This window comes from Oenanthe melanoleuca, chromosome 1 (assembly GCF_029582105.1).
Source record: "Oenanthe melanoleuca isolate GR-GAL-2019-014 chromosome 1, OMel1.0, whole genome shotgun sequence".
NCBI classification, from domain to species: Eukaryota; Metazoa; Chordata; class Aves; order Passeriformes; family Muscicapidae; genus Oenanthe; species Oenanthe melanoleuca.
This window is the reverse complement of record NC_079333.1, coordinates 102,155,820-102,169,083: the sequence shown is the minus strand read 5'-3', so window position 1 is coordinate 102,169,083 and position 13,264 is coordinate 102,155,820. Positions and strand designations below refer to the sequence as shown.

At 34.9% G+C, this 13,264-nt stretch overlaps 1 protein-coding gene across 3 annotated transcripts in view; it reads left to right on the top strand.

Annotated features, from left to right (window-relative positions):
- Positions 1-13,264, top strand: part of DMD (dystrophin) — a 1,135,346-nt gene that overhangs the window by 464,980 nt on the left and 657,102 nt on the right. For all 3 annotated transcript variants that reach the window (XM_056512754.1, XM_056512922.1, XM_056512842.1), the window contains 2 exons: positions 688-811; positions 8,233-8,320. In XM_056512754.1, coding sequence (XP_056368729.1) covers positions 688-811; positions 8,233-8,320 — 212 coding nt within the window. The remainder of the gene's footprint in view (positions 1-687; positions 812-8,232; positions 8,321-13,264) is intronic.

Here is a 13,264-nt window from a genome sequence, read left to right as displayed (position 1 = left end):
CATTAGTAATTTAAATATCTGCATTTTGATACATTACCTGAAGAGTGGTTAATACAAATTAAGATCTGTTTTAAAGGAGTTGATGAAAGAATCCAGAACGTAGTAATGAGGGCTGTAGACTAAAACCTAGTTAAGTAATTAAGTACAGAGATTTGGGGATTTTAATTTTGGTTTCTAAAGTTTTTAACTGTGGATAATTATACTTTATTTTTTGATTAGTAATTACATTCTATAAAAAAATTGATTTAATCAGAAGAAGCTTCTTTCATCCATTTTTCTACTTGAATTTCCTTCATAATATCATTTTTAGAAGCTGGGACAGCAATCTCACAGGTTTGAAGGCTGCATTTGGTCAGTTGGACAGGCTTTACATGCTCAAGCCAACAGGACGTGTGGTTCACTAGTAGACATTTGTTTCAAATCTTCCAAAAGCATTAACTTGAAAAATTAGAATACCTACTGTGAAAATTATTGCATCTGTTCAGCTGTCAAATCGGGTCTTACAAATGAAAAAATATTTCTACGTTTTTAAGTTTTAGAGTGAATAGTTCTATGAAGTCTCTGATGAGATATGGGAATTTAAAACTGTCTTTTGCTGATATAAATTGCTGTTTATTCCCTTGTTTAAACAACCATGTTTTCAGAAGCTGTGGCAGCTGAAAGCCTTGTTGCACGTTTCTGTCCCAGGTTTGACTCGGACACCACGGAGCTGCACAGCTGGATGACGCGCTCCGAGGCAGCGCTGCAGAGCCCCGAGTTCGCCGTCTTTCGGAAGGAGGGGAACCTCTCAGACCTCAAAGAAAGAGTCCATGTAGGAGAAACTACTCGTGTGCATGCCTGCTAGTCTGTGTCAGCTTGCCAATGTGCTTTCAGAGTCCAAGCTTAAACGATTTCAGATGTAGACTGACAAGCTTTGATTGTCCAAGATAAATTTAGAAGTGTTCACTGTTTCTGTGACTTTCAGATTTTGGCACAAAAATTACTACACAGGCTGTCTGAACACATAAAATTTGTTGTTGTTTTTGTTCATACATATTCAAATTAAGGTATTCTGGATCCACGAAAGTTTTAGGTAAAGTTATACCAAAAGCTATATATAATTTCTTAAATATGCAACATCATTCTATACTGACAGCTTAATTTGGCATTATACATACACAAACTGAAAAATATGAAAAGTCTCACTGGAGTGGATACTAAAGAAAATCTATATTTCCTTTTACAGAGCTGTAAAATAAGTATGACAATCACCAGTTTCCATGGGGCTTTGAAGTTTATTTACTCTATTGTAGTATCATATTAGAACCAAAAACTGTTTTTTGCTAAAGTGAATGGCTCTGCACTACATAGGAAGTACCTATATTTGTGTGTCTGCATGCCACAGACCAAATTACTGAATTTAGCCCTTGAAAATTAAACTGTTACAGATTTTCTTCCTTATTTAATTTTTGTAGATCAATGAAAACTGCCCATCTTTTCCAAATAAGAGAAAGGGGTGTTTTTTATAATTATCTCAGAGAGAAACATAGTATGTTATGGAATTTCATTAAAACCTGTGTTGATACATAGTCCTAGAACACAAAGAGATAGAACAAAGTTTCTGCATTGAATTTAGATTTGCTGCTGGTTTTTCTCATTTTCTGCTTTTCCATCATAACATTAAGTAACATGGAATTTAGTGACTGTAAGTGCACATTTTTAAATTCCATGTTAAATTCTTATTTATATTTTCATGAGTGCTAGAAATTATACATTCCAATTGAATATCTCGAATTAATTAATGCCACAAATTCATGTTATGTGAAATATACATAAATATACATATATATGCAGACTGGATCAAATACAGAGTAGATTTGATGGGTTCACATGCTTCCATACTGAGTTAATAGTATTTGCCTAATACATTAATAGATATGCAGTTAGTATTCCAAGTGCTCCAATCTAAATTTTAAAAGAAAGAAATAGAAAAAAAGCCCAAAATACTCAACTCCCCTTCATATATTCACATTTTGGGGAACATATTTATTTGAAGGATGAAAATTAGCTCATCTTGACCCACAAATTACTGAGGCTACCCATACTGTCAGGTAGCCCATTGATTCTACCTCATATTGTCTAAGATTTTATAAAAGCATGAAAGGATCTGGGAGTTCTGGTTCACCTTCCTCCTTCTTTCCTTTCTTAGATTTTGAGGAGGTGGTGATTGCTGCAAGTGAAGGGGTGGAGGTGGGTGAACCACAGACCTCCTCTGGTCCCTGCTGGAATTCCACTGGCTCTTGCCTTGCCTTTGCTGAGGAAAGAGCATTGGGGCTGGGAGGACACTACCTACCACGTTTATCCAGGTCTCATTTCAGCTGGTGAAAACACACATAATACTGGAGAAAGATGTGTGGAATTTCACCACTGCATGAGCATTTAAAGTTGGAATTCACAATACTAAAGATAGCAGGAGATATTACAGATGTTCCTTTGATCTCCTTGGAAATTTAATAAAAGAATTGCTAACAAAAAAAATTCCAGCTTTTTTTTTTTTTTTTTTTTTTCAGTAAAGTAGTGCAGAAAAGGATCTGTTGTGTATCAAGAGAGTTCTGAGAAAAACCAGTAATTCCAACTTGATATGTATCCTTCATTAACATTGAAAATATTTTTAAGAACCAAGACCTGTTTTAATTTCACAGAGTGTCACGGCTTTTAAAATGAACATTTTGTAGAGAAAATCAAGATACATTTAGGGGTTTCTAGTTGTTCTAAGAGAGAAAACAATTTAATAAATTACATTTATTAACTTGATAGTGAGATCTCTGAAGCATGACACTTGGCAAGTGCTGCATGGACTGTGTGTTGAATGGTTTTCAGTTAGCATAAGTCTTCAAACACACTTTTTTAAAAAGTAAAGAAAAATATCAATTTTTTATGAATGCCAGGTCTTAAAACTTGTCCTGACCTGACTTTTCCTGGTCTTGTCTCTGTCTTCATCCATAAAATGAGAGACAAAGCAGAAACTACTCTTCAGTTAATTGATTTGAACAGTTTCCTTGCTGCTTGCTAACACTTCTAGTTATTAGTTCTCTCAAAATGAACCTCAAATCATTAGAAAATAAGATAGCGTGTGTTTTAGCATATTATACAATCTCTAGTAAAGTTGTGGAAGGCATATAAAAAAGGAATGAAATCCAAAAAGGAAAACATATGTAAGAGATAATTGAAATAGATTTTATTGTACTGTTGTGTTTTAAGCCCTGCTGGTAACTAAGCACCACACCTGCTCACTATCCCCCACCCACCCCAGTGGAATGGGGAGAACCAAGAGTAAAACTTGTAGGTTGAGATAAGAATAGTTGAATGAAATAAAGTAAAATAGAAAAATGATAGCAAATTATACTTGAGATAATAGAAAGAAAACTACAAACAAGCAAGTGATGCACAGTGCAATTGCTCACCACCTGCTGACCAAGGCCAGACCCCCTCTCTGAACCCAAATAAGCCCCCTTCCAGGTAACTCCCCAGTTTATCCACTGAGCACATTGTTCTGTGGTGCAGAATATTCCCCTGGCCAGTTTGGGTCACCTGTTCTGGCTGCATTCCCTCCCAACTTTTTTTTTTTTTTTTTTTTTTTTTTGTGTGTGTGTGTGTGTGTGTATATCACTGGCAAATAGTTCTTGACTTAGGATAGACACAGCTTAGAAAACCCAAAACATGAATGTTATCAATATTATTCTAGTAATGAATCCAAAACACAGCACTGTCTCAGCTACTGAGAACAAATTCACTGCATCCTAGACAAGACTAGGACATGCACTGACATCCACACTCATACCCCAGAGCTGTATTCATATGTGCATCTATTTGACCATCTACACATGTCTGCAGAAATCCTATTGTGCCCTTGCTTTATCATTTAGGGGATTTTGCCTATATGATAGCATAAATTGGTATATCACAAAACACCTGTGCTTGGCTGATGTCAAAATGTCCTTTCTTCCCTCCCTAGTCAGTGCTGAGTCCTAGAGCAGCACTGTGATGACTTCCTTATCTACTGTTCTTTTGGGGACAGGTTACTAGTTTTAGGTTTGTTTTTCTTGTGGCAGCTCCTGCCCATCATTTTTCATGGATGAGGGGTCACTTCCATAAGATTTAGTGGAAGTGCATCTGCTGCATGATAGAGAGACAGAGATATCAGAAATGAAATCCACAAGGAAATCTCTTTTGCCATCGTTGGTGATTCATAAAATGCAAAAACTTGCTCCCATCCCAGCTCTGAGCAGTCCTGGGGGAGGCAGAGCCAAGAGCAGACTGTATGAAATGCAGTGACTCTGTTTGCTAAACCAGCTGCTCTTCAGATCCTGGCTGGAAATTAGCCTTTGGCAGATGTATTATGTAGCTTGAATATATTAGATATGTGCAAAAAGTCCATTCCTATGTCTGGGGAGAAGAAAAGTATTTATATCCCTTCCCTGACACAGAAGAAAGATATTTACCTTACCTGAGCATGGAGACTGCAAAGCCATAAGAATAGAAATTTCATTTTTGACCAACTGTACTCCTAAATAATGGAAACATCCAAACATTAGTAATAAAGTAATATTTTTATACTGCATCCCACCATAAATATTCTACAGTTATTGTGTGTATTTTACTAAAATCAGACCTAAGAATGACTCAGGACTTCTATAATTTTCTTAAACTTTTCTTAAGGTTTCAGTATAATGAGCTTTCGGTATTGCAAATTCAAATGTATGAAGGTTCAGGTGCAAAAAATCTCCACAATTTCAGGTAGTAAATCCTATTTAGTAAATTGGATTTGAGATGATTCAACAAGAAACTGGAAATAAAATTTCTTGAAAGAAGTTTTGGTTGGCCAAGAAGAAGCACCTAGAAATTCAGAATCAAAGATAAACACAAGGAACAGATGTAAGGGAAAATGTCAGATATCCTAGACAATTAAATTTGTTCTCTTGGCATTCTCAGTAGCCCCATTCTTATATGTTTGTTTTGTTTTAGTGACCTTTTCCAGGCATGCTTTGTTGGGCATGGGTATTTGAGAGCTGAATCACTGTCAGAGGTGGTGATGACAATGCTGCCCCCTCTGCCCTCAGGGGTGATGGGTCACCATCACAGGAGGTCAGGGAGTACTGCTACCCTGCATCCTTCCACGGAGCTCTCAAAAAGGATGCTGACTTGATATATGAATAACACAATTTCTCCAGCTATCAGTATTTTCTAGGTTATAAAGTCATTAACTGCCAACTAAAATCTCAAGGTCAAATGGAATGTTTTAGATTTGTAAAAGCAGCCCTTTTGCCTTTGGCTAGTATTTAGCTAAAGATGAATTTATAATTTTTTCAATCAATTAAAACTGGGCTAGAATGCATTTGCATTGTCTGTTGAAAATTAGTCCAAAAGAGAATTAATCTCTGCTTGGGCAAAAGCCTGTAAAGTTAACCTTTCCTTCTAATATTGGTGTATTTTTTTTTTCCTGAAAAATCTTTTCCAGAAAGCAAAAAGTTTGAAAAAGAGGAGAGATTATATATTTGGAGATATTTTGAAGTGCTTAGCCACTATTGACAAAAAGTGCCTATTACAATGTACAAAATTTAAGTTTCAAAGCTTAACAAATCTTTTCCAAATTATCCTGTTCTACTTGCACCTTAAATGAACCTGGATCAGTATGGTCCCCTTCAGTAAAGGAGAAAAATAAGAAAACAGTACCAAAGAGATAAATTAGAGGTGTCTCCAGGACTACTCCATTTATTTCTAGGCAAATGATACAGGTTTATGGAAATACTTCTTCTGAGCATCTTAAAAACCCAAGACACAATTTCCAGGTTTGTCAAACGATGGCAGAGTGTACAGACTAAAGGCAGGAACATGAGGTCAGTGTTTTGAGTAACTGCAGTGAATTTCCTCCTTTCTCCCTGTGTCACATCACTTGTGTTTGCATGAGGAGCCAAGAGTTCAGTCTCTCCTCCTTTGGTTATAACTGTGCTTTCCATGTGTGTTGGTCCTCCTGTAACCAGAGTTAGACCCTCATTTGTACAATATATGCCAATTACATAAAATGAATGGAGAAAAATAGTTGACAGAAAATTTGATATGTTTGAAATTTTTTATGTTTATTTAAGAAATCTATACATAGTGCTTATATTTTCTACCAGGACCTGGAACTTGAATCATTCAGGAGAGAAGAGGACATTTCTCCATGTTTTCCTGCACACATAGCATATGCTGGGCTGGGAAGGGTTAAATTTCACAAGCTTTTATGTCATATCATTTTTATATTTTGAAAAGATAAGTTTTAACATATTTTATGAAGTTTTTTTAATGATATTTTCCTGCTCACTACAGTTATACGTATGATAATTGCACACCTGGTATTACAGACGGAGTAGAATTATTTTCAGTATATTTTATTGTTTCAATGATTCCTTTGAGTTCTCTGTAGTTACTCTCATGTTAATTATACCTGGCATTATAGACAGAGTAGTATTAATTAAGATTCTGTAAGAGATTTTGGAACTCTGCAGGGAGTTAATTTACTTCTTTAATTTGGAAAATATTTAAATTTTTCTGTGGAATGGTACAAGATTTTATTGACCTACAAAAATGACAGATAATTCATACAGTCATCTGTAACTTATTTGGATTAAAATTAATAATATTTCAATGGTAATATAGTTAAATATTAAAGATATGTTTCTAAAATACAAAATATTTTATTATTCTCTAAATATATTTTCTTTATATATTTTATTTATCCAAAATTGTTATAGTGACAGTGTTAAAAAGAATATTTGAGATATTGTTAGAAAGGCTGCTGTTTAACCATTTCTCTATGCACAATTGAATAGCAGTGATAGGTAGGCTGAGGAAAAGAGTGAATTTAATTGAAAACTTCTTTTTCAAGTTTCTGTGTCTCCTCACCTACAAAATCTTCCAGGGAGCTGCTTCTTGTTAAAATGAAGATGCTTTAAGCATCACATTTTAGAAGTTATTTTAAGAAAGTTTATTCAAAAGTGTTTATATTCATTCTATATGGGTGCACAATCTATTTGAAAAATAGTATTCCAAATTTAAGTGTATAAGGTTATTTTTCTAAGTGCATTCTTGGACACCTACTTGAGCTTTTCAGTTTGAGGAACCTTTTTGAAGTCATGTAGCATCTACCTGTGCTGTGGAAATAAACAGGGTGATGGGGAAGCCCAGTGGGGTCATCCAGCCTGGGAAACTGCAACCAGGGCCAAGTGTCCAAGTGTTATGTTTCCATCTACATCATGTAGGATTTGGGGGGACATACCCTCTTGTAAGTGTGTCTGCTGCAGGAAAGTGAGGGACTTGATTTATGGGACACTATCTTGGTCTGGATTTCTGGGAGATATTTAGTCTCTTTTATTTTTGGTATCAAACTTGACTGTGGGCCCTTGTTTCATCTTTGGGCTTCTAAATTACACCTAAATTATGCAGCTAATTTAGTTTAAAATCGATGGAGTTAATTACAAGACAGCATTGATGGGCTGAAAGATCTAAAATGAGTTTACTTTCCACCAGTATTTCTACTGACCCAAAATGATATTTAAATTTAGATTCCTACTATATCTTGTAATTTTACTAGGCCTCACTAGCTGGCCTGAACACTGATGAGCAATTTTTGTGTACAGAAGATGAATCAAGACTATTAAGTACAATACATGAGAAGCCTTTATTAAATCTGCAGTTAACTCTTCTTAATAGCCCATATGTGGGTGTCTGCTTCATGTGGTCTTATATATGCATTTTACAGTTGTTATTTTGTTTTCAAACAAAATAGTAACATAAGCAATAAGATTTTATATGGGTTTGATACTGTAGAAAGCTGTGATTAGGTGAGAATGGTCCTGTTTTCCTTTTACCATGAAAATAAGCAAATCTATTCTGCAAGGCATTTCTGTTGAGTGAATATTTTCCTTCTGAAATATTGTGCTTCAAATAGTTCTTAATTTCTATATGTGTCTATAAAATACTGATATGTGTCATTTTTCAGCTCTGTTGTGTTCTGACTCCCAGTTTTTGTATTTGACTTTGACTGACTCCCTGTGGTTTATGGTAGTTGCTGCTTTCATTGCAAATCGGGGGCAGTCAGGGCAATATAATGGGTTGAAAAGCCTCAAGAAATCAGGAGACATCCCTGAGATTAATTACTTTCTTGTTCAAAATCCCTCTGATGAAATGCTCACCTTTCCTGTCGTGCTGCAGGCCATCCAGCGAGAAAAGCCGGAGAAGTACCGAAAACTGCAAGATGCCAGCAGATCAGCTGAGGCCCTGGTGGAACAGATGGTGAATGGTAATTACATGGGAATTGCTTTAGATAATCTTCTTAGGGATTTGATAAACGAACAGATTCATATTTATCACAAGAATTATATTAGCACATACTGTCTAAATGGAACGGTAAAGTGATATTGCCTTATATTTTTTTATTATTTCTGAATGCTAAATCTGTTAATTAGAAAAGAGGAAAAGAAGTATTACCACTTTAGTACCATGGAAAGAAATATGTTAGAAACTCACAGTAATGAATTGTATATTAACAATCTGTTCTGCACAGAGACTTAAGTTGTAATCTTATTTTCTGAATTCTTTAAGCTTTGAAGTACATTAACACATCTGAGTTAGGCAGCTCCAAAGGCATTACTTTAACCAGTTGAGGGAAAAATGCTTCCTGACTTTTAATATATAGTGTATGTTTTGCAATATACATATTTCTATAATGTTCTGTATCATAGAAAATATAAAATTTTTTGGGGATTTGGAAGAAATTTTTGGTGTTTGGTTTCTTGAAGATAATAATTGTAAACATTTATACAACTCTTGAACAAAGAAAAATAGGTGCAAGGATTTTGTATTTTTTTATCCAAATAAATTATTAAATTATGCCATTCTTTCAAACTTTTAAATAAGGAAAAAACAAAACTCAAAGAAAGGTAAATGACAGTAAAATTAGAGTAACTCATGCCCTTTTTCTTAATATTAAAGAATGACTTGCCTTGCAATCAAATAATTAACATGGGCCAACATCTCTCATACTGATATGATTACCAGAAATTCCAGTTTAGTTTTTTTTTATTATGTAGTACTTCATGATGACTAATTTTGGTGTTAGTTGCAGAACTCACTTCCATTTTAAATAATGCTTACCCTGCACTGTAGTGCCTACCATGTCATATATCAAGTAGACTTAACTCTGTCTTAATTATTCTCATGGGGTTTTAACTCAAGACTGTTTTTCTCTCCCTCAGTCCATAGGTCCTGTCTTATTAATGGTTTACATGTGACTAGATGTGCATATAAGTATTTCCAGTATTTCCCAAATCACACCTCTTTTTTCAGGAAGCACATCTTCCAGCTGGGTGGCAGGCACTGGGTAGGCTAACTTAGCCAGCATGACTTTACCAACTTCTTCAACTTTATCAGCTGCTCTGTGGTCTGTGTCATGCATTATATTGTGGTAGCCTTGGTAACAAAAATGTTCTAGTGTGGCTGACAGATTAATTGCCTGTGAAAATAAAGATCTCTTATTTAGGTTTTAGGGAGGAAACAATCCCTTTGAAAAGAGAAACAATTCCTCTGGACTTGAAACCTCATGTATTTATGTGACTTTCAACTGTTGCACTAATGCAAGGGCAAATTGAAGAATAGTGTTTGGAATGGTTAATTAAGGCAGTAATTACCAGCAGTAGAGAGTAGAATAAATAATTGACATTAGTTGATGAGATCTATGAAGAATTGGCAAATAGAATGTCCTGTGAAATTCTCAAAATTACTCCTTGAGGGTAGAGGAAGTTAACTGCCCTTGTAAAGCCATTGTACTTTTGTATACAACACACTCTCTATTTGTCTTTTCTTCTAATCATTATGATCTAATTGCAGTTAATGCTTACAATTTAGTTCAAATGAAAGTGAAATAAAAGTTAAGTAAAAATATTAACTTTAAAACTTCATTTCAAACTGTAGTAGAGTTATGCAGCTTTATATTTTCCGCAGTAATTCAAATAAATATTTATAGTGTTTATGTCTTGTGTAAGTTTTTATTTTCTTTTGTTGTTGTCTTCACTAAGAGCAAGAAGAAAGATTTACTGAATTTCAAAAATAACATTTTTGGAGCAGCCTTACTATTCCTTCATACCTTCCTGTTTCAGCGCTTGAACTCTTTTCCATAAAATGGGAAGGAACTGGAATTAATTCATGTGCTTGTCTGGATTTGTGGGAAATACACAGTTTAGCATCCAAATACATTATGTTGTTTTAATGCAAAACCTTTCTAACTACTGCAATTTACAAATCAAAAATTATGATGATTCCATTGTTATTCTTTAGGGAAATGAGTTAGTGATTTGCAGTATAATCTGTATTTAAAAGACCACATAAGGCAAAGAGATTTAAGGCATAGATCAGTTCAGAAGTCAAGTGATGACAATTTTAGTTGTATTGTTAGTTTTTACTTATTCTCTGTCAATTAGATCTGGACTAATAATGATTAGATTCCATAAGATTCCAGTTATGTTGGCACTGAATTCCTGCCTTTACTTAATATGTAAAATATTCTTTCTCTTTGCTCATAAACACATTCTGAATGTAACAGATGAAGAGCATAAAAAGATGAGACTTCTGGTGGATTATAAGAGCAAGTTCAGAATGGTAGTGAAATCCTGTTGTATAATTTATATTTCTGTGATAGGCAGGAGAGGGAACAAGGTAAAAAATCAGGATTCTGGAAAGAATTGGATTGGTTTATTTAGGGTTTAATTTTTTTGTTCCTGAGCAGAGGGAAATATTCTGAGGAAACATATTTACACAGGACACTCTTCTAGCCTTATGTAAATGTTGTCAGCCCCTGTCAGCAAAAGTATTTTGTACTGGAAAGAAGTGTCCTCTCCCACAGCATGGCTGTTCCTGTGTTTGTAGGTAGGGTGTCTGGACATTGCCCTTTGAAGTGCTTTTCCCAACACAAGGAAAATCATTGATGCTTTTGGTGGATGCTTCTTTACCCACCCACCCACATGGGCTCTGCTCTGCCTCTCCTTACGTTTTCTTTCAGAGAAGTCTGATGGTTGTAATCAGTGAAAGCTTGTGTATTCTGTTTACCAGTGTTTCTAGGAAAAAAAATCTGTTCTGCTTTTCTTTACTAAATCATATTATAATATAGAATAAAAAATCTGTTGATTCATAAGTGAAGCAGTTAAACAGTTTGAGTGGACACTTGGCTATTATAGTAGTTTAGAATAAAATAAACAGGACATCAAAATGAATAATTAGAGAATACTGACAGGAAGCATTAAAGTGAATACAAAACAATTTGTTGCAATAAAACATGTAATTTCCAATTGCCACTATTCTGTGGAAGAAATACATTATCTTGTAAGTTACACAAGAATCAAAAGCTACAAAAAACAGAATAATATCACATTATTCTATCATGAAACTGTGCAAATGACAGATGCATTTAACAAGATACGTTTAACAAGATATATTTCATATTAAGTGGCAATTCCAAAGCACTTGCATATAAGGTGCTGCACAATTAAAAATATTCAGGTGCAATTTGTTATGTACAGTATACAAGGTAATAAAATTAATGGATGCACTTCAGATAATGATCTGTTTCCTCTGGGTACAGTATATTTATACAATGATTATACCAGAAGCTTTTAGAATGTGAAACATGAAAATATTATGAACCAACCACTATTCATAAAATAATGTTTTACCAGAAAATGGGTTTTATATTGTTTCTTTGCCTGTTTGTACTGTAAAGTTACTTAAGTTAATGAAGAAATCAGTAGTTATCACAGAAGAAAGTTTCAAACAGGACAAGGAATAATAGACTTTATTAAGGAGTAATAAATTAAACCACCAGAAGTGCCACCTCAAGCAAGAGGAAGAATTTCATTTCTTTGGGGGTGGCAGAGCAGTGTAACCCAGTGCTGCCCAGGGGAATCATGGACTCTTCCTCTCTGGAGACTTTCCAAGCCCACCTGGACATGTTCCTGTGTCACCTGCTCTGGGTGACCCTGCCTTGGCAGCAGGGTTGGACTGGGTGATCTCCAGAACTCTCTTCCAACCCTAACAATTCCATGATTCTGTGAAATTCTTGATTTTCACCAATGGGTTAAATTTGCCCAAACGATCTCAAGTGCAAGTAACAGCCATTTTATTACATCCTTCTGGAAATGACATGCTGGCATCTGATGGACAATCTTGATTTACCTGAATGGATTGAGAAATAAGAGTTTTATAGACACTTGTTATGGAGATTTTATCTTATTTTCAGTAGGATATTCTTCCTTATGAAGGTCATTCTCTGCAATATTTTACCAAACATGACTCTGCATAATCCAGTTTTGTACTGTCCACTTCAGGAACGTGAAGAACAAAAGCATTTCTTTCTCTATGTATTTATGGAATCACGTTTAGACTCAAAGATTAGATGTTAAAGAATTAAAGAAAAAATAGAATTGAAATTGAATAATAGTGGCTATTTTCACATATTTAAATGTGCCATGTGAAGAGGGACCTATGAGAAAAATAAGAAAGGAGGATCTGGTGAATCTAGGTTTTCATCTGAAATGCAGTCATCTCTGAATCCTAGAAGAAAATATTGCAGTGACAAGTATTATTATGTGTGTAAAATCCATGACTGCACTTCTGGTAATCATAATCTCGCCTAAGGGTACTTGGAGACTGTAGCAGCTGAAAAGAAAGGAAAGGAGGAATAAATAAAGAGATCTTTTTATGTCTAGTCTGCCAAACTCACAAGCAATGTCTTCCAGGCTCAGAGATATAATGAACACAGTGGCAAAGATTATCTGCTCTCTGTTACACATATACAGCATTTTTATATCCAGCTCACAACAGAAACAATTGTTGAAATACAGCATAGTTAAAGTCTTATTGTCTATACATATGTTTGTTCTTGCTGCTGTTAAGATTTAGTATCTCTGTGCCTGGTTGTCTGTGAGTGTTGTTATTCAGAGGTGCTGTGCCATTCAGGCTCATTCTGCCTCTTCACATGCTCATTAGAAATCGCATTTCTAGAAAATTTAGTTATGATACCACATCTCCAGATGCTCACATGCTCTCACAGAAGACCAGATCACTTCTGGATTTTATTAAGATGTGTCAAAATCCTTTTTTACCTCTTCATCCATCAAGGTTCGTTTTATGTCCTTGCTCAGTCCTTAAAATGTGCTCTTCAGTTTTTGAGTATAAGGTGGATCTGGAGCTGCTC